The 22,898-nt window shown below is 26.3% G+C and overlaps 1 protein-coding gene across 1 annotated transcript; it reads left to right on the plus strand.

The window, feature by feature from the left end:
* Positions 1–13,440: 13,440 nt before the first annotated feature.
* Positions 13,441–21,156, plus strand: LOC145849953 (pre-rRNA 2'-O-ribose RNA methyltransferase FTSJ3-like). Its single transcript, XM_082955081.1, has 4 exons — positions 13,441–15,009; positions 18,193–18,446; positions 19,226–19,383; positions 20,538–21,156. Exons 1-4 carry the CDS (start codon positions 13,446–13,448, stop codon positions 20,734–20,736), a joined length of 2,175 nt encoding a protein of 724 aa, XP_082811207.1. The 5' UTR covers positions 13,441–13,445; the 3' UTR covers positions 20,737–21,156.
* The last annotated feature ends 1,742 nt before the right edge of the window (positions 21,157–22,898 follow it).

A 22,898-nucleotide genomic window follows, 5' to 3' on the forward strand; every position in this document is an offset into this window, starting at 1 on the left:
AAAATATTCTTGATGATTTTTTTAAAGCGTGAGATTATCTATACTAGTTACCGTGATATAAATAAAAGTAAAACTTTAAAAAAGTAGTACTAGGAGTATAATATGTTTTTATATCTTAATTTTTAACCAACTAATATTTATTTTAATATTTTTTTTAACTTCACGGGATTATTTTATGAAATATTAACTAACTTTTTTTTACTTTAAAAACGTGGATGCGACTTGTATTGTTGTGTTAAACTTAAAAATTTATAGAAAAAAAAAACTTCCAAATAGCATTTAAAACCTCCTTAACAGGATTTATCAAACTACTGCTCATATTTTTTCTTAGAAAAAAAAAAAGTGTTTTAGTTTTGAAAGTACTGAATAGGTTTTACTTAAACTATTACTTAATTATTGTTAATAACATATAATGCTTATTTACGTGATGTCGTAAATAAATATAATACTTTCTTTAATTACTTTGTTAAGTTTGCATACTTTTTTTTTTATTGAACAAACTATGTATTTCCGTTAATTATAAATACCTATAAAACATTTTTGTCTTAAACTTTACACTTCTGTATGTTATTTTTTTAGTATTTTTAAAGACGGATAAGCATAACATGTTTTTTAAAACGTTAATAATAAATCTTTTTATTTTTTCCAATTTTTGTTCATGTAATTTAGATAAATTTTCATACCGATTAATCAATGTAGTTAGTTTATAATAGATAACGTTTTTACCTAACTTTATCAAATTTATAATTTTTTTAACTTTCAAAAACAAAAATTCGAACAAATTTATATACAGTTCATTAAAATTGGTATCATATAACTTTAATATTTGCGAATCATTAACTAAAATCGAGATCTACTCTTCCGAAAAGTGTACTTCTGATAGTACACTTTGTACATTGATAGGTTCCGATTTCGCATTAGCTGTTTTTAAACTTCTAGTTATCCTTCTGATACAGTTCCTGATCTTACTGGAACAATACTGAAAGATTAAAATAGTTTATTGTATGACCTCTTTTAAACCTAGTTTCTATTTATTATTTTTTTTTGTTTTAATTTAACTTAGAGGTAAGCATATTTTCAAGTCGGCTGGTCAGATTTACAAAAAAGCCTTCGCAAAATCAAAACTTTTAAAAGTTACTTAAAGTTAAGAAAACATAAAAGAACAACTTTAATGATAAACATTTAGTAAGCACTATCTAAAAAAATAATTAGAAATACGTTTTAACTAAAAAGCTCCTTTTTTGTTTTGGTAAAGTTATTTTTCAGCAAAAAAGTATAGTAACCTAACAATTGATAGTCGCGTTTAAGTCAACTCTGTATATAAAAATTCTAAAGTTTAGTAAGTATTATATTTAATTCTAGCTAAAAGTCAAAGAACTAAATAATTAATTACTTTTAATTTTTAATTAGATTTCTTAGTTTGTTAAAAATTGCTAAATAAAAATATCTTTAGGAATTCTAAAATATTTTGTTACAATTGCTGCTTTTTCAGTAAAACTAGAATTATTTCAGTTTAGTTTTGAATAGTCAGTCTACAAAACCTGATAAAGCTATGATAAAAGTCTATCACATTGAAAAGTAATAACTTACTGGCATTATTTGAAAACAGGTGTCTTTACCAAATAAAGACATATCGATATCACATTGGAGATGAATTGTATGCTTTAAACTCGTCCAGACAAAAGCCTCAAAGCTGAAGTAAGGGAAGTAAGTAGCATAAGCACGCTCTACTGTACCTTCTGCGGTGTTGGGACAGCTGTTGTGTTTTAGTATGGTTATTAACAGAAAAAAAATAAAAGAAAAAACAGAGTTAATTTTCGGAAAAATTCATAGAAAAACATTCTTTTTATTGTTTTAATATTCAAAATAAAGCTAAAGCAAAAGTTAAGCTTCATTCATTTAAGATAACTAAATATGAAACTATCTCTAACCCATTACTATCAAGCAGTTGGTAATCATCATTGTGTTTTTCTGTTTTAGATGCATTGCAGTTATACAACTAAAAAAAATAATATAAAGATGTTGAAAAACTTTTAACTTTATGATATAACCGTTGACACAAACTTTCTTGTGTTATTTACTACCCTTGCTTCAACGTAAACTGTATCTATCAAATTGTAAGCTGTACCAGCAGCGTAATACCATCTCGTACAATGAAGCTAAATGAAGTTCAACCTCAGCTGTCGCGTTTTCAGTTAAGTTCGTTCCTACGTAAGGACTGTTTAATTAAAAAATAGATGTTGGTTAATTTGCATCGTGTACAAAAAATCTATTTATGTTAAAAAGTTATTTCAATCAGTTGCGTTAAAATAGACTTAAGTTTAAAGTAATCTCATTAAGTTAAAATTTTCTTCAATAACAAAACCTACAACTCAATTAAATGAAGTTGCATTATGTTCAGACAAAGTGTTGACCTTATTGTTTACTTTTGATGCTATAAGTCACACATACATAAGTATAAAATTTTTAAGACAAGATTTACTGAATTCAAACAGTTCTAATATTATCTTAATGAATAAAAAGTATTCGCAAAGTTTTTGAAAACTTCTGACAAAAATTTTGCTATACTAATTGTAACTTACTGCGTAGTTATATTCACTGAAGTGTCGTAAGTGACATTTTCCAATGTCTTGTTATATCAACAAATAACTAAAAATGTTCCACATTCTGAACTTCTTATTACGCTCTAGTTCATATATGGAACTCTCGAAACAAGCATAGTTGTTTCAGTCTGAGAGATTTCTTATGGTTTCAATTTTTTATTTTTTATTTAAAGAACATGTAAAAACTTTAAGTTAAGTGATTGAATTACAATTTCTAAAAACTAATTTTTAAATTTCTAGCTTAATTACCATAAAAATAAGCCTTTAAACTAATTTTATACTAACATAATCTTTAGAAATTTTATACCCCAATGAAATACCGCAAGAACTAAAGTCTTCAATTTCAATATCACCGTTTGAATCTTTAGTGAACTTGCACTTTGAAACAGGTGCCACTCCGTTGGCATCGCATTACTCTGTAAGCCCTTATACTAAACCGATGCATTAGCCCTTACATCAGTGCTATCAACAGGCAAAATATAAACATCAAATACATTAAAAATTAACCAAAAAGTAAACTTTAAATAACATGAATTTTTTTTTTGTAATATAATTTATACTCTAAGAACATATATATACTTGTTTCTTTACATAGTATGAGATTTTTATTATATTAGTAACATTGAGCTGTATTGCTCTCAGATTATTTTTTATTAATTTTTTATAGGATTTATGCATCGGATTGTTTTGACACTGACTATCAACTCGTACATTTTATCACGAACATTTCGAATACCAAATGTAAACAATTAAAAAATACATTTCATTACGGAAATTAAAAGCTTAAACTATAATACTGATACCATTTCATTATTTTTGGCACTTGAAAATTTCATTTATCTTATTATATGGGAAGAGTTATTTTATCTAAACCTGTTAAAAAAACTTTTTTTTTTCTAGTTCTAATAGTTATCTTTTGTCTATATTCTAGTTAGTTTTACTTTTCTAAAAATGTTAATTCTTGCCCTACAACCTATCGAGTCTTATGCTTAATTATTCAAAAACAAGTTTTCATTAGAAGCAAGAATAAATAATAACCATACCAGAAGTTTCTACATGGTCAATTATTTGTTGAACAACTAAAAAGCAATCAATTATGTTAAAAAAAGATATATATAACACTTTTCGCCCAACAATTTAATTCAGTTTAAAACTAAATATAGCAAATTTTTAAGATAAATAAAAAGTATAATGACTTAATTCTATTTAAAACACTTGTAAAGTTCTTAAATATGAAGTTTGATAAAAAATTAGTCTATGAAAAGTGATGATACTTTTTGTATATATTTTACAATCATATTCTTAGAACTGAAAAGGAGTTCAAGTAAGTATTTTCTGATGATGTCATAAGTTCTTTGGGAGCATATCAAACTGCCCTGTTTGTTATCTTATCCTATATTTAAGCAAATAGCTATGTTTGAATTACAAAAGAAAAAATTTAAAATGCACATAAGGTAGATTTAACTGCTTTGTAATTCTTATGTGTCTTAAGAAATTTCAAATACTCGAAGCCGCTTAATCGAAAATAAAAACAATCAAGTATGCGGGAACCAGGTTCAAAGCCTCATTTAATTGTTCCAAAAGTATTCTGTAAAATTTTAAAGATGGAAAGTTGTCTTAAAAAACTCCTTCAGTAGCGACCAGAAAATGGTCACACTTTTTTGACTTAAACTTTGCAGAAATTTGTACCACTGAGCAAATCTTTTTAGATTAAATGAACAGAAACACTTGCAAGCGCAAGACTGTGAGGTTCGAACGTTCATTATCGCATTGTTCTAATAAAACAATAATCTAAAGAATAACCGTATGTAAGAATATTTAAGTTTCGTTAGCTTTTGCTTCATCCAAAAAAGATATGAATAAAAATATCTGTCAACTTCATCAACAGGATTGATTTTTAACTTTATAGAACTCGTGGACCGTTACTAGAAATTTTATTGCCTAGTGAGTCTAAAACAAACTTTTAGTCTATGTCTACAGACTGTAGTATTTTTTTGAACATAATATCACCGAGATTATTTAAAAAAAACTGCTAATTTCAAATGATAGTTTCTGCGCTAATGAATTTAAGTTAAAGTAAAGTTTAGATTTTATGAATTTAACTTTTCACAGACTATTTGCACTTACTTCTTTAAATTTAATATAGCAAAATACTTTTTTTTCGACTTTTCTAAACTTGTCTTATGTTTGGTTTATCAAAAACAGGAACATCGAATATTTTCTACAGTATTTCTTTAGCAAACTCACGAACGGTTTGTTTTCACTCAATATCAATTAAATATACAGGAGTAAGTAAGTCGTGATGAACTACAGCATATTTTTCTTTGTTACCTATTCGAAACGCTCCTTTTAGAGTTTCGTTCAGGTCACTATCAAAAAATTTTTTAGGAAAACTTAAAACTTGTTTATTAGATTTCGATGAAAGTTAAAACTTTAATTTTTTTTTATCACTAACATAATTCTCCCAGGATTCTTAAGATTCTCCAAAATATTTTTTTTTTAATTTCTTTATACATTAGTAAAACTTGGTTTGAATAGGTGAAGTTCAGATTTAGCAAATAATAACTGATACTTACTCTATTACTTTTTGTCTTTTCACTTAAAAGCTTAGAATTAATTTGATTAAGTCTGTTTCACTTTATTAACAAAGAAAATAACATCTTTTTAAGAAATCCCTTTATCTTTCAAAAAACTAATACCATACCAACGCCGATACCGTGTTTGCCAGATCTTAGATGTCTGAGACCTTTCATTACCTCAAAAATCCGTCAACACTTTGTACTTTTGTTCCATGAAGTAAAAGTAATTTTGATTCGTTTAAAGGTTTGGAATCCTCAAAAACTTTATCAGTAGGTCTTACGCTTTTAAACCACTAGTTTTGATTTCAGGTGGTAAAAATTTGTATGGTCGACTATGTGCAAACAAGTCTGTTGAAAAATCTATATCAAGCAAACGTTATAATTTGGATCGTTTATAACTTAAAAAGATTTAAAACATAAAATGTGTTTTATTTAAAGCACTCCTTTGCTTCTTTCACAAAACACTTTTTTGTTTTTTTTCTAGCTGTTCTATTTTAACTTCATTTTCTTTAGTAGTCCTGTTCTTTTTATTTTTGCAAAGATCACGCAAAATATGTTCAGAATTAGAAAAACTCTTTATAAAATCATCATATACTTTTTGGTTTGAATACATTAAATACTTTTTGGATTTATAAATTTAGCTCTAAACTTATGAAATATTTATAAACTTGTTTTTACTACTTGCAATTTATAGATTAATAAAAACTTTGTTATATATAATAAATTCTAAAAGAAAAAACTTACGAATAACCTGTTTTTGGTTTTAAGAATAATTAATAAAGTTTAAGTTAACAAAAGAATATACTTTTTTTTAATAAAAAAATTCTATCAGGCAAAGCTGTCGAAAAATAACAAAATACTAGCTTATTTTTCGCTAAAAAGAAGTATAAAGGACAATTATAAATATTAGTTCTTTATGTACCTAGAACAATTTTTTTTTGTTAAAGTAGGTATCCAGTTATAGAATTTTCATATTCATATGGAGTCAAAACTAACATAACTTAATTTTTTATATTATTTGCATCTTATTTTAATTCAGAATTTAAAAACGGATTTTAGTTAAAAAATAATATTTCCTTATAAATAGTTTAAGGCAGTTTTTTATTTGATTATCTACTGCTTTTCAAACTCAAAGAAGAAGATAACAAAAAAAAAACGACTACTGCGACATGTTTACATATATTAAGCAGATGTATCTAGAGTCTAGATAAGAAATATAAAAGATAAATAATGATGTAACCCAAAATTCAGTTGTATTATCAAGTTTTTCTATTTTATATTTTTCATAAGTCATTCCAAACTCAAAATTTGCTTTTTTGGATTTTACAAAATAGGCGTTGCTGTAAATGCTCAAAGTAGAAATTATCGTAAAAAATTGTGATGGATATAAAATAAAATAGTAACAAAAAATTAAAATTCAAGCAACTCTAGCTCTTATAATTCAATTTTTGTTTTTAAATTTTAAGGTGTCATATCTCTAGAAACTACTTATTTTTTTTTAATGTTCATGTAAGACAAACTAATAAGATTATGTTGGTGAAAAAAAAAAGAAAAACTATATATTGTCCTGGAGATGACGTTAAAAGGTATCCAAGTTGTGTACGACTAGATAAACGAAAGGTTTTTTCGTGCACTAGGTATTAGAATTAGGACCAAATATTTTAAGCGCCCTTTTTTGTCGTTGAATAAACAATATTAATAGACAAATTTATAACAGCTGAAATCTACCATATTTTCTAAATTTTTTTTCTGACATATCTCGAAATTTTTAGTCGTATACTTTTGATTAAAAAAAGAGTTTGCTATTTGCATTGAGTACGTTACGCATTTTGTGTTTTTGCTTAAAGTAATTTCGACTAATGAATGACCATTGTTCTCAATAAAATTTGTTTCTATGGATAGTTACTAGATTTATACAAGCACATCGCCACACAATTACTTAAGCATAACAACAGAATGTAAAAACAAAACACGTTTATTCAGTATTCAGAGCTATTTATTTCATTATTTTTAGCAACTCTGCTTAAATGCAGAGTAAAAATAAACTTATTGGCTTTAATTTTATTTTTACAACACATTCATACTCATAAATTTAAATGTATATTGAAAAAATATACGGGTTAAAAAAATGAAAAAATAGTTGGTTAATTAAAAGTAAAAATTAATTTATTAAATTTTTAGCTGCATGCAATACTAAAAAAAGTCTTCCAAAAACACTTTTTTTTATCTTTCTGAAACTATTTTCTTTTTTATTCGTTTTTTATTTTTTTAAATTTTATCGTAAAATACTTTACCAGCAACAGCACTAAATGTGTGTAAAAACAAATTTTTTGGATTTTTTTTTTAATACCAGGTCCTCATTAAGCAAAAATTAATGTACAAAATCAATATGAATAAATCTAATTCTGTCAGTAACACAGTTGATGTTGAAATATTAAAATAAGATTTAAATGTTATATGAATCAAAAATATGAGGTATTAGTTGATAAGGATTGTTTTTACTGCTAGGTCGTTCTTTATAAGCTAAGTTTACTTTAAAATTGTAAAATATTTAAATTCAGTTTTATTTCAAAGAATCTTAAATAAAAATACTACTATTTAAATTATTTAGTATTTTTAGCTTATATTTAAACAAAAGTGATTGTCACTTACATTTAAAGGTAGTATACAAATTAATTTCTTCTGTTTCAAAACATATCAGTAAACTAACAAATATTGTTTTAAACTTTAACACTTGTTTTTTAAGTTTTAATATATATTTAAATTTGCTATTAATACTTTAAATGTATTATTATGATGTTTACTTAATGAATAAACTTAAAAAGTATTCATCAAAACAGATTTTAGAAAAAGGATCTAATATTTTTTTATTTGTTACAAAAAAAAATTAGTCTTTAGAACAAGGTTTCCACTTAACTGGATTGCCCTGGCTATTTACAATTTAATGAAATAACACTGGAGTTCCCTGGAAAAAACTTGAAAAAGTCATAAAAACCACTGAGTGTTACTTTTTTGCTCATATTTTACATAATGTTTTACATATACAATTGTTTATGATATTTTTATTTGTTTTTCTAATTAAGTATTAAATAACAAAAGTATAATTTCACAAGCAAAACAAAAAGTTCAAAGCTGAAATACATTTTAGAAGATTATAAACAAATTTTAAATTTGTTTAACTGTTTGAAATATATTATTGTAATGTTTAATTTATTGTAGTACTTAAGTTCATTACAATGGAATATCAGTTATTAAAGTTTTAATTTCATGGTTGTTATAAAACCAAAAATTTAACAATTTAGGCAAAAAAAACCTAGAGTTTTAAACAACTTTTCATTTGAAATAATATAGTTTTGATTAAGCACAAAATATCTGCCATATACAATAAATTTTTTTCTATCATTTACAATTTTATTTATTTTAAAACACAAATAGCATTACAGCGTCTTTTCAATACTTATGTACTATTTAAGACAATTGTTTACCTTAAATTTTATACCTAAAGTGGGCAAAATTTTTATACTTTTAGAAACCTGGAAAAAATTTACATAACCTGGAAATAACATTTATTGTTGCAGAGGGGAGAGTGAGTTCTTATGTTTTTCTACCTAAAAAATATATATATTATCAAAAACCTGTGACATCTTTGTAATTTAAACATAACTTCTAAATTTAAATATGATAAAAAAATTTAAAGATAATTTGGTAATTACCTAGGTTTTTAATTGCACCAATATCAAACTGGCAATAAATTATGTTCATTTGTATTTTTTAACCATAATTATAAGTTAAAAATCAATGTTTTGCCTAATACGTTTAATCTTAATAGATAGTTTGTTTTAAACAAGCTATATAAATAATAACTAAAAATTAAATTTATTTATGATTGACTAAAATATTTAATCGACTTAATTTTACAATACCATAATCAATATAAATTATTGTACAACTGTTCAAAATATAGTTTTAATTGTTTGCTAACAAAAGATCCTAGTAAAGTAACTTCACTAGAATATAAATAAAAACAAATTATACAGTTATCTTCCTTTATTCTACCAACATATGTTTCTGTGTGTCAACAAATCAACACACTTCAACTGGGTTCTGTAAAAAAATAATTACTGTAATGAGAGAATAGAAGCATAGAATAAAGTAGGTGTATATATGTTTACATTAAAATAAGATATATTCTACAGATAATAGTTATTAATAGGTGAAATACTTAATATTAAATCCAACTGTTATAAAACTATATGATATTTGTAATTATTAAGTCTAATTTTTATAAATTGTTGTATTGATGTAATCGCTTAAAATTGTCAAATAAAAGAGATAATATATTTAAGTTTTATTAATTTTTAATAAACAAGTTTAATTTTTATTAATGTAAGTATTTATAAAATATAAATTTTTAGCCTAAAAATATGGTTAAAAAAACATCTAATATAACATATTTTCAGTTTGATATTGGTACAACATCATTCTAAGCAATTACCAAAAATTTTATTTTAAAACTTAATCTAATTTCTAGTACATCTTAATTTGTTTTGTAACAATGAATGAAAACAATAGTACTTAAGATGTAAAAAGTCATAAGTTTTAAAAAGCTAACTTTGTTTTATAAATGTTAAAATAAAATAATTGAAAAAAAGTACATGTTATAAGCTATTAAGCTACTCAAAAAAGTAAGTGAATGATACAGATGAGCTGATTAAGTCAGTAGCTTGCTGACTTAAAAAAATTTGTGCACAAAGTCAGAGTTGCCACACACTCAAGATACACAGGATAATTTGGGACGTTTTAAAGTTTTTGACAATCTTAGGATAAATCAAGATATTATGATTTCATTTTTTGAACTCAGGCTGACTCAGGAAATTTTTTTTTAATAAAAAACTCAGAATAGTTTGAAGATTAAAAAAATTCAGGATATATTTAGTATATTGTATTACAATATTTTTAAATTTTATATAAGCAATTTTGTTCAAGAACTTTAATTTTAAAAGCCTTCAGCTAGCTCTTCACTGCTCTGAGAAATAAAATTGTGCTTGTGCCAGAAGCAAAAAAAAAAAAACATTTTTAAGGATTTAAAAAAATCAGAATGACTCAGGATAGTTAAAGGTCACTTAAGATAGTTTTTTTGACTCAAAGAGTGACAACCCTGCAGAGTGAAAAACTGTGTAAGTAAGTATTTTGTGGACTGTATTAATAAGTAATTACATGAACAATATGAACTATAATGGTAATAATTTCAAATTAAACAAAAATTCTAAAAATCATTATAGAAAAATTAGTGAACATAAATTCAGATAAAAAATTTAGACTAAAAATAGCTTGTACTAAATTAAATTTTCAAGTTCTTAATTCTTTTTTATATATAAGAGCTAATCTTATTATAATTGTAACCATTATAAATTCTTTTATCCTTTATAACCCTTGTGGCTTAAGAATAATATGAAAACAAATTTAATCTTGATTCTAAAAATTAATACAAGTCACTCACAAAGGAATAAAAAATAAATAATGTAGCAATACATTATTTAAATAAATTTAAAACTCACCTAATTTAACATAACTTTGTTTTTTACTTAAAAGGGACAAGAAAACATGTAATCAAAGTAACTTATATAAATCAGAGATCCTCAAAAAAATTCAGAAAACAGGTAGAAAATTTCAAAAAAATGCATTACAATCATGTAAGTATAACATTTTAATGATTATTATACTTTTCTTATAAATTTTTAAGAATGAGATCTATTCCAATAGTTCTCAATTTATTCTCAGTTTAATTAGCAAAAAATAAACACAATGTACTAAATTAATATTTCAATTAAACCAAAAAAAAGTTTTATGGTCTAAGTGATGGATATTGTTAATTTTATGTGCACAGGTTTTTAAAGCTATTTAAAGCTAGTTTGATGTATTTAAGGCTAGTCTTTTGTCTTTTAAGACCTTAAAAGAGTGGCAGCCCTGCAACTAACTTATAATATATAATAGTTAATTTTCTATACTTTCCTTTGAAAAAATATTTGCATAACAAATTTTTAAAAATTTGAAAAGTTAACTAGAAATCTATCTCCACCTACATTTTTAGAGAAATTTACTTAATTTTTCAGAAAATTTTATTTACAATAGTACAAACAATAAGTATAGTAAAGTGAAATTTTGAAATAAAGATGTTTAAGTTGAGAAAATAAAAGTAACAATGCAAGTTGTTTTTAAATACAACAAAAAAGACTTAAAAAGTTTAAGAAAATTTGCTTAAAACCTATATAGGATATAAATTTTATTGTAAAATAGTCTACTTTTGTGTTTTTAGTTTGTGCCTTGCATAAGAAACATATTAAACTCTCTAAAGTTGATTTCTTATAATTAAAAAGTCTCATTGAATTTTAAAACAAATAGAAATTAACTGGTAGCAGGGTTGCCACTTTACATGAAAACCTGGAAAAACCTTTAAAAACCTGGAATTTGACAATTTAGGCAAAAATAACCTGGAAAAACCTGGAATTTGCGAAATTTTGAAATAAACCTGGAAAAACTTGAAATTTGATCAAAAAACCTGGAAAAACCTGGAATTTTTAATAATTTTAACATTTTCAGTACTAAAGTTTCTATTTTACACAAAAAATCTATCATATAAATAAAAAAAAATTTGTCATCATCAAACATTTTTTTATTAATAAATACATTTAAAGTAACTTTACAGCATCTTTTTAATGTGTTTGTACTATTTAACACAGTTTCTTTCATAGAAATTAACTTAAAACTAAAAATAGACCCAAAAATGTTTACTTTAAAAAACCTGAAAGAAATTTGGAAAACCTGGAAAATTTTTTGAAAAAACGAGTGGCAACCCTGTGGTTGGTAAGTTATTAATTTAAAAGATAAGATGAACCATTGAAAAAATATAATTTATTCCCCGGTAAACTTAATCTTTTAATTAAGTACAGCTCTTTCTTCTTTTAATCATAGCTGTTATATCAGTTAACCAATAACTAAATTTGACCAATAACTAAAAAATATTGTAATTTTTTGTTAAGATAGCCATTAAGTTGTAGAATTAAATTCAAAACATCAGCCAATAAAGATTTAAGTTTAGCTAATAATTGAACTAAATTTAAGGGCATAGGGGGGGGGTAAACACCCTTTTTTGGTTTTTGATCTTATTTTATATAGTTTTTACTAAGCTACAAGATGCTTTTTACAGATTTAAAAAAATCAAAATAGTTTTTGAGATATAGCCGGTCAAAGTCGAAGCAGACAATAGGATCCTTATGGGAGGCGCAAACTAAAACGGCAAAAATAGACTATTTCACTAAAAATCTATCTTCTCCTACATTTTTTGAGATAACTACCTCAAACTTTTAGGAAATGTTCCTTGATATATTTAGAAAATTCTGTCGGAAGGAATTTCAAAAAAAATCAAAAATAAAAATTTTATATAAAAAATAAACAAAAAAAACAGTTTTTTTTTTGTTTTTTTGTTATAAAATTTTTATCTTTTAATTTTTTTAAATTCTGTTCCAACAGAATTTTCTAAATACTGCAAGGAACATATCCTGAAAATTTGAGGTAGTTATCTCAAAAAACGTAGGAGGAGATAGATTTTTAGTGATTTCTAGTTATTTGACGTTTTAGTTTGCGCCTCCCATAAAGATTCTATTGTTGCCTCTGTCTTTTACCGGCTATATCTCAAAAATTATTTTGAACTTTTTAAATCTGTAAAAAGCATTTTGTAGCTTAGTAAAAACTATATAAAATAAGATCAAAAACCAAAAAAGGGTGTTTACCCCCCCTATGCCCTTAATATGTAATTCTTAGTTTTTGCTGTTATACAAAATCTACAAGTAGTTGAACTTATGTCCACACCATTAAATTTGACATGCTTTGTAAGTTTTATACTTAAAGCAAAATTGTTTATTACCTTTTCTGAATTATAAAGTGTGCAATGTGCAAGCATGTAAAGCACACATGAAGTTACTATCACTCCTTTATTAAGTATTTATATTTAATGAATATGTTTTTACATCTATTCTATTTTTGAATACTTTACAAAGTCTAAGTTGGCACTTATATTTTACTCTATTAGTTTTATCACCTTCATTATACTCATAATAAATTTAGTTTGTTGTGATATATTAAGTTGATAAATATTACGTAGTTAAGTTCTAAACAAAGTTTACAATTGAAAGTGTTTTGCAAATTTTTTTAAAACAAATTTTGGTGTTATAAAACATTTCATGTGTTTTAGATATAATAAACAATGGGTAAATCAAAGAAAATTGGAAAGGATCGTAAGGATCCCTACTATTATAAAGCAAAAGAGCTTAACTACAGAGCCCGTTCATCTTTCAAGCTTATTCAGCTCAATAGGCAGTTTAATTTTCTCACTGACTCTAAAGTTTTAGTTGATTTATGTGCAGCACCTGGGGGTTGGCTTCAGGTAGCTGCCGAGCACATGCCTGCCAAAAGTATAATTATGGGTATAGATTTGTGCCCCATCAAGCCCATACAGGGATGTATAACTTATCAGGATGATATCACAAAGCAGAGTTGTGTTGATAAGATTAAAGGAACACTCCAACATTTTAAAGCAGATTGCTTTCTTAATGATGGTGCACCTAATGTAGGAAAAAACTGGCTTCATGATGCTTACTCTCAAAGTGTGCTTACTTTACATGCCATGAAGCTTGCTTGTATTTTCTTAAGAAAAGGTGGTACTTTTGTTACTAAGATTTTTAGATCCAAAGATTATGACAAACTGCAGTGGGTTATGAGGCAGCTTTTCTACAATGTTCACTCAACTAAACCAAAAGCTTCAAGAAATGTCTCTGCTGAGATCTTTGTTGTTTGTCAAAAGTTTAAGTTTAGCAGCATCAAGGAAATCGATAGAAAATTTTTTGATCCAAGATGTGTATTTGAAGAAGTAGAAGAAAAAGTAAAACCAATTCAGCTCAGGGACTTTGAGCCGAAGAAGAAAAAAGCAAAGGGTTACAGTGATGAACTACAAGCTGTAATTTCCAATGAATCAACAATTGATGAGTTTTTGGAGTCTGAAAGTCCAATGGTTTTCTTACACAAACCAAACCTTAAAGTAAAGGTGGATGAGAGCAGATTAGAGGAACTGAAGTTAGACCATGACATGGTGGAATGCCTGAAAGATGTAGGTCAGTGCAGTAAAAAAGACATTAAGACCTTGCTAAAATGGCACACAAAAATGAGAAAGCAGCTTGGAATGGTTGATGAAGAACAGGAAGAAGAGGATCAAGAAGAGGAAGAAGATTTAGACAGTGATGAAGAAATGGTTAGGGAGCTGCAAAAAATTGAAGAAGAAGAAGCCAGGGACTTGAAACAAAAGCAAAGGGCTGTGAGAAAAGCAAAATTGAAGATCACTACCAGACAGAGAAACTTAAAGCACACAGGTCTTGTGGATGATGACAATGAGATGTTCAATTTACAGGATGTCAAGACCAAATCAAAGCTAGAAAAATTGGATACAGCAGCAATGGATCTTGAGCATGAAAGTTCAGCAGAGGAAGGAGATGATGAAGAAAACAGTGACTCTGAAGAAGAATATTCGGAGGATGAAGACGTCAGTGATGATGAGGAGAACCCGCTTCTTGTTGGAGAAACTGAAGAAGCTCCGAAGTGGTTCAAAGACAAACTTTTTGAGGATATTGAAGAGGAAGGGGAAGTAGACGATGTCATGCAGGGAGACAAGTACTACCAGCACAAGAAGGAACAATTGAAAGAAGAGGAAAAGAAAGCAAAAGAATCAAGTGGTAACACAGCTGTGAAGCAAAAAGAGCCTGTGCCCTCTGAAAATGGTTAGTAATTTTTGTATGTACCTTTGTAAGCTATTCCAGTTTATTGACAATTTTTTTGTTAGTTTTTATAGTTATTGAAATGTATTTACTTAAATTGCACGAGGTTACTAAGTTAGTATGTATTTTATTATATTTCCTAAACCCATGTATGTATACTTATAACATATGTAGAAAGTAGCGTGTTAATTCTTCTTCAAAATGTTAATATTTTAGAGTTAAATATTATTTTCAAAGCAGAGTGTGCTGTGCCAGTATGTTTTTAAAGTCGTCTCAGCTTTTTAAAATAAAACATAACCCTGTAAAAGCTTAAGTTAAAAGTAAGTTTTACTTTTGTTGCAAACTATTTTTAATATTTTATAACAAACTCATTCTTGTTTTTAAAGACTTGAGATGGTATGTTTTTTGTCTAAGTGATTGGTAACCCTGTTTTGTATATTAAAATTTAAAAACTAACCATTTAATATACAGGAGGGGATATTTAAGTTTTTAAATACCATTATTACAACGTTTAATTAAGATAGCTTTGCTGTTCAGGGTCTCAAGTTTATTTCTACATTCTTTTAAAATACCAAAGTTGTTGGTCAGATACAGCTGTTTTACCTTTCAAATGTTCTTTGACTCTTTCAATTAGTGGTCTCGAAGTAAATCTAATACATTGGATGATCTTATCTTTAGAGCACTTATATTATTAGGTTTCAATTCGTGAGATGTCTTGTCATTGTTGCTAAAGTAATTACTTACTTTTCTTGTAGTAAAAATAATTTTTAAGTCTTCATTATAATTATTTAATAGTTTTTCTAGTTTCTTTTTATATTCACTATTTGGTTTTCCAATATAAGGTACTTTTAGGATGTTTTTGAAGCTTGAACTGTTTAGTTTTTCATTAATGCACTCTTTATTGTTTATTGTTGTTAATAGATTTTGTATCAAAGCTAATACAGCTCACTATATTTACGTTCGTATTTGGAGAGTTTTTTTAAGAAATCTTTATATTTTTCTACACAATACTGTTTTGGAATATGTGATTTGATTATTATATCCAGATATTTTGCTAACTTGTATGACGATGTATTTAACATTTATACAATAGTTCTCAATGGTTTGTGTTCTTAATGATTTTTACACGTTCCATACAATCTACAAGTCGAGTTACCACCTGTAATTATACTGTTGAATGTCTTTTCGTCTATTTGAGGCTTGAGGTTTTGTTTTAAATTTCTCTTATATGTTCAATTTTTCTTATCAGGGTGTGTCTGTAGTTTTATCTTTTATATTTTTCTACTAATTTAATCTTAGTCTTATCTTCAACAATGGTATTAAGTTTATTTAGAGAATCATCTTTTGACATCAAGCAACTACCATTATCGTCTAATAAACTATAAATTTGCAATATGTAGTGTAATTTGTATATCTCTATAAATGGTATTTAATAACCATATTATAAAAATAAAGGTTGTAACGATATCTGCACATATCGCTCTGAAGAGAGTATAAAAAACGCAAAAAAAAAAACGCGAAAACGGTATAAAAATCACTGCGAGAGAGATCAAGCGTGGTAGTTGAATCGTTGTAGTCGTGGTAGCCGTAGCGTGGTTGCTTTAGCGTTAATATTAGTTGGAATTAATTTATTTTCTCGTAGGGGTAGGCGTGTGAATTTATTTTTTGAGCACTACTTTTGATTATGTTTAAGACGTACTTTTGAGTCGTTTACTACGCATTATTTTGTTATTGGGCATTGATTCATATTCTTGCTAATCTTCTTAATTTTCATTTAGCAAGTCGCTTAGGTTCTTTTTCTAAGATCGTAGATTTCTATATACATTGTACAATAAACATTGAGTGTTAATTCATATTTGTTTACTTACTAGAATTTAACCTAGTAAAGCTTAACTTATATATCTAGCATTTATTTATAGGCTAGATTATATTAGATCTCTTGTAGAATACGTTTAATTGTAACACACACTTACTAACACGATTAGTAACACTAACCACCTATATTTGAGTATGAGCACTAGCAGCAAGAAATTCATACCTATGTCAGTATACGACCGCTCGAGGTTAGTTACTGATGCTGAAGAGGGTATGGACGCTAGTTACCACATACCATCTATAAACCCTGAGCCAATTAATTTAAGAGAAGATATTGTAAGAGGTGAGGGTTATAAGGCCCTAAATAATTTTGGCTTAGCTTTTTTTAGTTAAGTTTTGTTAGTAAAAGTGGTTTTAGTGTTTTCCTCAATCAAAAAATAAAAAAGCTGTTGACATACTAGATAAATTTGAGTAATTACCCTGTTATTATATTATTACTATAATCTAAATGAACAAAAGTTCTAATATTAAGTTAAGTTATGTTTAAGAATATTATATAAACTGTCTTAGATTAGTAATGAGTATTTGTACACAAAAAATGGTTTTAATTGTAATGTTTATTATTTGTGTATTACTAGCTTACAGTAAAGTATATAAAACAACATACAAAGTTTTTTATTTGTTAAACTAAGTTTTATTTTATAATATAAAACTTAGTTTAACATATAATAAACTGTGTTAATTTATATATATTTTATAATATAAACTATATCATTATATATATGAGATACATAAATAGAAAGTGTTCACAAAAATATAAACCTAGCAAAACTCAATAAAATGTGTAGCCTAAATAGTCTTAGCCTCAAGTATTTAAAAAGTTATTAGACTTTGAAAAAGTTTTAATAATAAATCTTCTGAATTGATTTAGTCGTAAACCAAATTGCTTAAATAATAAACACATTTATTTAATTTTAATTTTGTCTTTAACGAGAAAAAATTAGAACTGTTCTGTTTTTTTATTGCATTTGAGAGTTTTTTACACTTTATTAATAGTTTGTTACGAACTTTATAGAGCATTATAAAAGCAAAATTCTTGTAAAAGCTCTAATTTTGTATATTCTATTACTGTTATTATAAGAACTAAAAGCGTACTAAAACAAAACCCATTGAAATACCTGTAAAACATTATTTTGTTTTGTAAACTTTATAAAAATATACTTTTAATATTTTTGTGTTTAAAAATTTAAATAATATTCATTGAAATAAACTTAGCAATTTTAAACTATTAAAAACAATGCTGTATGAATTTTTTAAACACTCACAAAAGATAGTTTGTGGTGGGAAATACATTAAATGTGTTTATCACAGAAGCGGTGGATTCGGACAGCGATTCAGATTACGAGCAAGCTGCCAACTACGAGTTCGCAACCGAGCTCACTCCGGAGGGGCTGGCGTTGGGCGAGGAGCTGGTGAAGTCGCAGATGAACAAGAACAGGATAATCGACAGTTCGTTCAACAGGAACATGCACGACGACGATCAGTACGCGCCCGATTTCTTCAAGGATTACGAGGACAAGTTCGTCTTCAGGAGCGGCATCAATCAGCACATATCCAAAAAATCCGTAAGATTTTTTAGTTATTTTTTTATTGTACGATTATATGCCTTGCATCAGCTTAAAATATTTAATTTAAGACCTTTGAAAAATTTAACTTTGTTGTCGTATCTTCCTGCGTGGAATCGATTCGTTTGAAAACCCATTTTTTAATTAAGAAATTATGTCTATATAATATCACAATGTTGTGTAGGTTATTATTAATATAAAAAGGGTTGCCAAAAATCCTTGAATCCTTGAGAAATTTGACGTTTGAGAAATTCCAAAAAAAAACCTGGAATCTTGAACAAAAATTTCTAAAAACCTGTAAAACCAGTAATTTTAAACAATTTTTACATGTTAAGTTAATTTCGGTTTGACACAAAAATCTATAATATAGATAAATTTTTCATTATCATTAATTTTATTATTATTTAAAGTAGCTTTACACTTTCTAATCATTCTTGTTATACTGTTTAAGACAGTTTTTTATCTTACACTTATCTTTATACAAAACTTGTACTTTCAAAACCTGGAAGGAACTTCTCAAAAACCGTTGGCAACCCTGATAAAACTACAAACTGACCTTTAACTTTCTAAGCTGTTAAACTTTATCTCTTAATGTAATTTTGAAATATAATCTTAAATTTATTTTTTAAGCATAGTAATTTAAAAAAATGTATCATGTCAAAACTTAATTCAAATTTATTTAGATTAATGTGAATATAAACAGGTTGGTAAAATTACCTAAAATATTTATGTTTTAATATAAAAAATTTGAGGATTGTAAATGCTTTATTTCACTCTAGATTGCTGAATACAGAAAGGCAAACAAGAATTTGACCGACAGAACGATCAAGAAGGTGACAGAAGCCAAATTCAGAAAGAAGTATCACTTGCAGAGAAAGATTGAACGAGCCAACAAGGCTGCTTCGTCAATTCACGATAACAAGGATATGAGCAACAGGTTAGTATATATTCTTCATTTTATTTAATAGTTTTTTTTTGGAATATTCAAGTAAAAATTTCTAAATAGCGATTTATTTTGTTCATAACATATCTATAAGTATACAAACTATGGTAAGATTATATTTCGTTAAAACTACAGTTTTAATATAATTTAAATTCTCAGTTCGCTTTTAATCCTTATTATAAATTATTCTAAAATATTTTTTTGCAATTAAATTTATTAGAACATTAGGTTTAATATTTTTTTAACTTTAGTCAATTTGTCTTGTGTCTACTTTACTTAAGATAGACAAGATAATTTTTTTTAACAAACGGTTATTAATAATGCTCACTGGAGAAAACAGAGATAAAAAAAGCTATAAGATCAAATGTTTCAAATAAAAGGTCAGAAAAGCAAAACATTATTCAGGTTTGTTTTTATCAAAACCTAGAACAGGGCTGCCACACACTCAGGATACTCAAGATAACTTAAGATATTTTGACTTTTTTTAAAACTCGGGATGACTCAGAGCAGTTTTGATTTTTGATGAAAATCTTAAAATAATTTTAAGTTTTTAAAAAAATCTAAAGGCAAGTTTTTTCTAGATCTATAATAAATTTACTTCATACAGTTTCAATATTTATTTTTTATATACCCAGTTTTGTTCAGAAACATCATTTTTATTGATTTTGAAATGGTATAAACATTTAATTTTGCTTTAAAAAGTTTTGTTATACTTTATAACTTAAGTTACTTTATAGTTTAATAAAAGTATATTGCTTTATACGTCCTTAATTTATATGTAATTTTTTTTGTAATAATTTATAAGTACTTGTTTTAACTAAAAAATAAAATCCACTAGTGTTGTTTAATCTTCGAAAAACAATATTTCTCATAAGTTTGGTAAATATCTAATGCAGAATCATACACATACACTCTCCTTTTAATTGTTAAGAAAAAAAATGAACATGAGGTATTAGTAGTTTGCGACAGAGGTGAAATATTATTTTTTAAATTTATTTGAAAAAAATAACTCAGGGTAGTTTAAGGTTACTCGAAGTAGATTTTGGTCACTCAGGACAGTTTTTTTTGACTCAAAGAGTTGCTACAATGACCTTTTTTTTGATTTTGTTTTGAAATTTTGCGAAACTTACCGGAAAACTACTGAACAGAGAAAAGCAGATCCAGCTGAAGTCGCTTTACAAGAAGTCGGGACTTTCGAAGAAGAAGGAGCACACGACGTACGTGTTCGCCAGGAAAGGGATGGGTCAGCGCGTGAGGAGGCCCGCCGGCGTCAACGGACAGTTCAAGGTGGTCGACAAGAGAATGAAGAAGGAATTGCGCGCCAAAAAAAGGGCGGCAAAAAAGTAGGGTGTTGAAAATGAGAGTCTTTGAAACTTATAGTGTAATTTTGTTTCTAAGAACCCTTAGTAAACGTAATGACTAGGTTAATTAGGATATATTTGTTAGCTGAATTTTGATTTCTTCCTCTCTTTAACTTTAATTACAAGTATCTTTTTATTTTATACTATCATTGTAAATGATCTTAATTGAGACACTTAAAATTGGCGTAGAAACCTGTTTTAAATTTCATGTTTTTATACATTTTAAAATGTTTTTAATAGCACTGAATATATATGAACTTTTGCCTTTGCATAAGTTTTAAAAAAGTTATGTTTAATATTAAAGGATTGTCATTTTTGGGTAATGTAGTGAAATTTGATCTAGTGAAAAATTTTATAGAAAGATATGTATAGTGATTTTATGTTATTTTCATGGAAATAAACTATTATTAAAAATAAATATACTATATTTTAAACTTAAGATACTTTTCTGTTGTTAATTTTATCTAAACTAAACTGTTAATTTTTATTAATCAATTCGGCTACTAAGATTTTATTGGAAAACAAGAACAAAAAAGTTAAAGAGTAAAACTACATGTTTTTATTATAAATAGATTATTTTGCTATTTTTACATAGTTGCTACTAACTCAAACCTATAACTTATATCATCTTTTGATGGTTTTGTTATTGATTAAAGCTATAACAGCAATTTTGTTTGTAAACTCATTGAAGCTCAATTACTAAAAGTTTTTTTCTCATTTACGATAAATACTTGAATAGCTAGTTTTTAACGAAAGTTTTTTTGAAAATTGAATTATTTTGTATGGTTAACTTGATGAACAAAAATGGTTTTAAGCTCTAGTGGTGGTTTTATAAATTGTAAGTTAAGTTAGTAGTAGAGTTTTAAGTAAGTTTACAAGTGAAAAAAAATGCAAGCCTGAATTACTAAAACCAGCTGGATTCTTTTGTTAAGCTTTTAAATAATTTAATTAGATTTAAATTTTTTGAACTGCAAGAGAAACTATTATTAATAATTGGTTTTAACTTTATTGTATTAACTTTAAAATAAACCAAGATGATCATTTAACATTCAAAAAAATTATCTTTCAAGACAAAGCTTTGTCTATGGTTATAAAAAAAAGATTAAGTTTTACTAAAAACCACTAAATTATCTGTATTGTAAAATAATCAAAACAAACCAATTTTTAAAATTTAAACTGGCAGTAGTTGGTCTCAATACTAAAAATATTTTTCGAGGCAGCCAAGCTTTATATAAATTTGAGAAATAATTAATTTTACTCCTATTTTCATAACATCAAAGTTTTGCAAACTTCCGTATTAGTTTCCTCAAACTCTGGATAATTTTTATTTACAAAGTTGGCAGCTCTTTTATTACATATAAAAAAAATTTGCTAATAAATTGCTGATACTTTTTGTACGGATTCTAATTTTTGTTTTGATTTTAAATGTTATTGTTTTCCTTTTAAATATGAAAAATACATATAATTTCAAATAAATGGAACTAGTTGTAAATCTTTTAAACTTAAGTTTTGAATATTTTTAAATCCTTAACTTTTAAATTTTAAATCCTACTATAATTTTAAAAAATTATAAACTCTTTTTTTGTTTACACATGGTTGGCTAAAAGCGAGAAATTCCTTAACAATAACGTTATCAAAAATATTGTTTAGTTTTATTCAATAATATTCAAATAAGTTACTAATCAAAACATTTAGGTCCCATTTTATAGATTTGCAATTATAAAGTTTACTTATATGTTTATAAAGATAGTTTTAAATACAAATATATAATTGTACCAAGGTTTGCACTTCTTCCCATCTTATTTTAAGTTAACATAAAATACTGACGGGCAATAACCTTGTATTTGAGAAAGCACTATGGAAGTATCAATCAAAAATTAACTACATTACTACTTGAGTATTCTTACTAAGTAGTGCTGTTAAATTTGAAAATAACGCAGCTAATAAACTTGAGATAAAATATTAAGGGTTCTAGATAAAGTGCTGGACTAGGATGCAAGGAGCTGTTATTAGCCTATCAAAGTCTAACTGAACTTTTGTAATTTCTCTATTTGTAATGCTCAAAGACTAATGGTGAGCAAGAATATTAACAATGCGTTCAGTTACGTTTATTAGTACAACTTAAGTTTCACTATGTAACGGCAGATA

The sequence above is a fragment of the Thalia democratica genome, chromosome 2 (assembly GCF_965202585.1).
Source record: "Thalia democratica chromosome 2, ktThaDemo2.hap1.1, whole genome shotgun sequence".
NCBI lineage: Eukaryota > Metazoa > Chordata > Thaliacea > Salpida > Salpidae > Thalia > Thalia democratica.

What these genes read in the sequence shown, in the direction of transcription:
- LOC145849953 (XM_082955081.1), top strand. Translation starts at nt 13,446, where the DNA reads ATGGGTAAATCAAAGAAAATTGGAAAGGATCGTAAGGATCCCTACTAT. An exon ending in GCCTGTGCCCTCTGAAAATG is followed by an intron (nt 15,010 to 18,192) that starts GTTAGTAATTTT and finishes TGTTTATCACAG; the next exon opens with AAGCGGTGGATTCGGACAGC. An exon ending in AACAAGGATATGAGCAACAG is followed by an intron (nt 19,384 to 20,537) that starts GTTAGTATATAT and finishes ACTACTGAACAG; the next exon opens with AGAAAAGCAGATCCAGCTGA.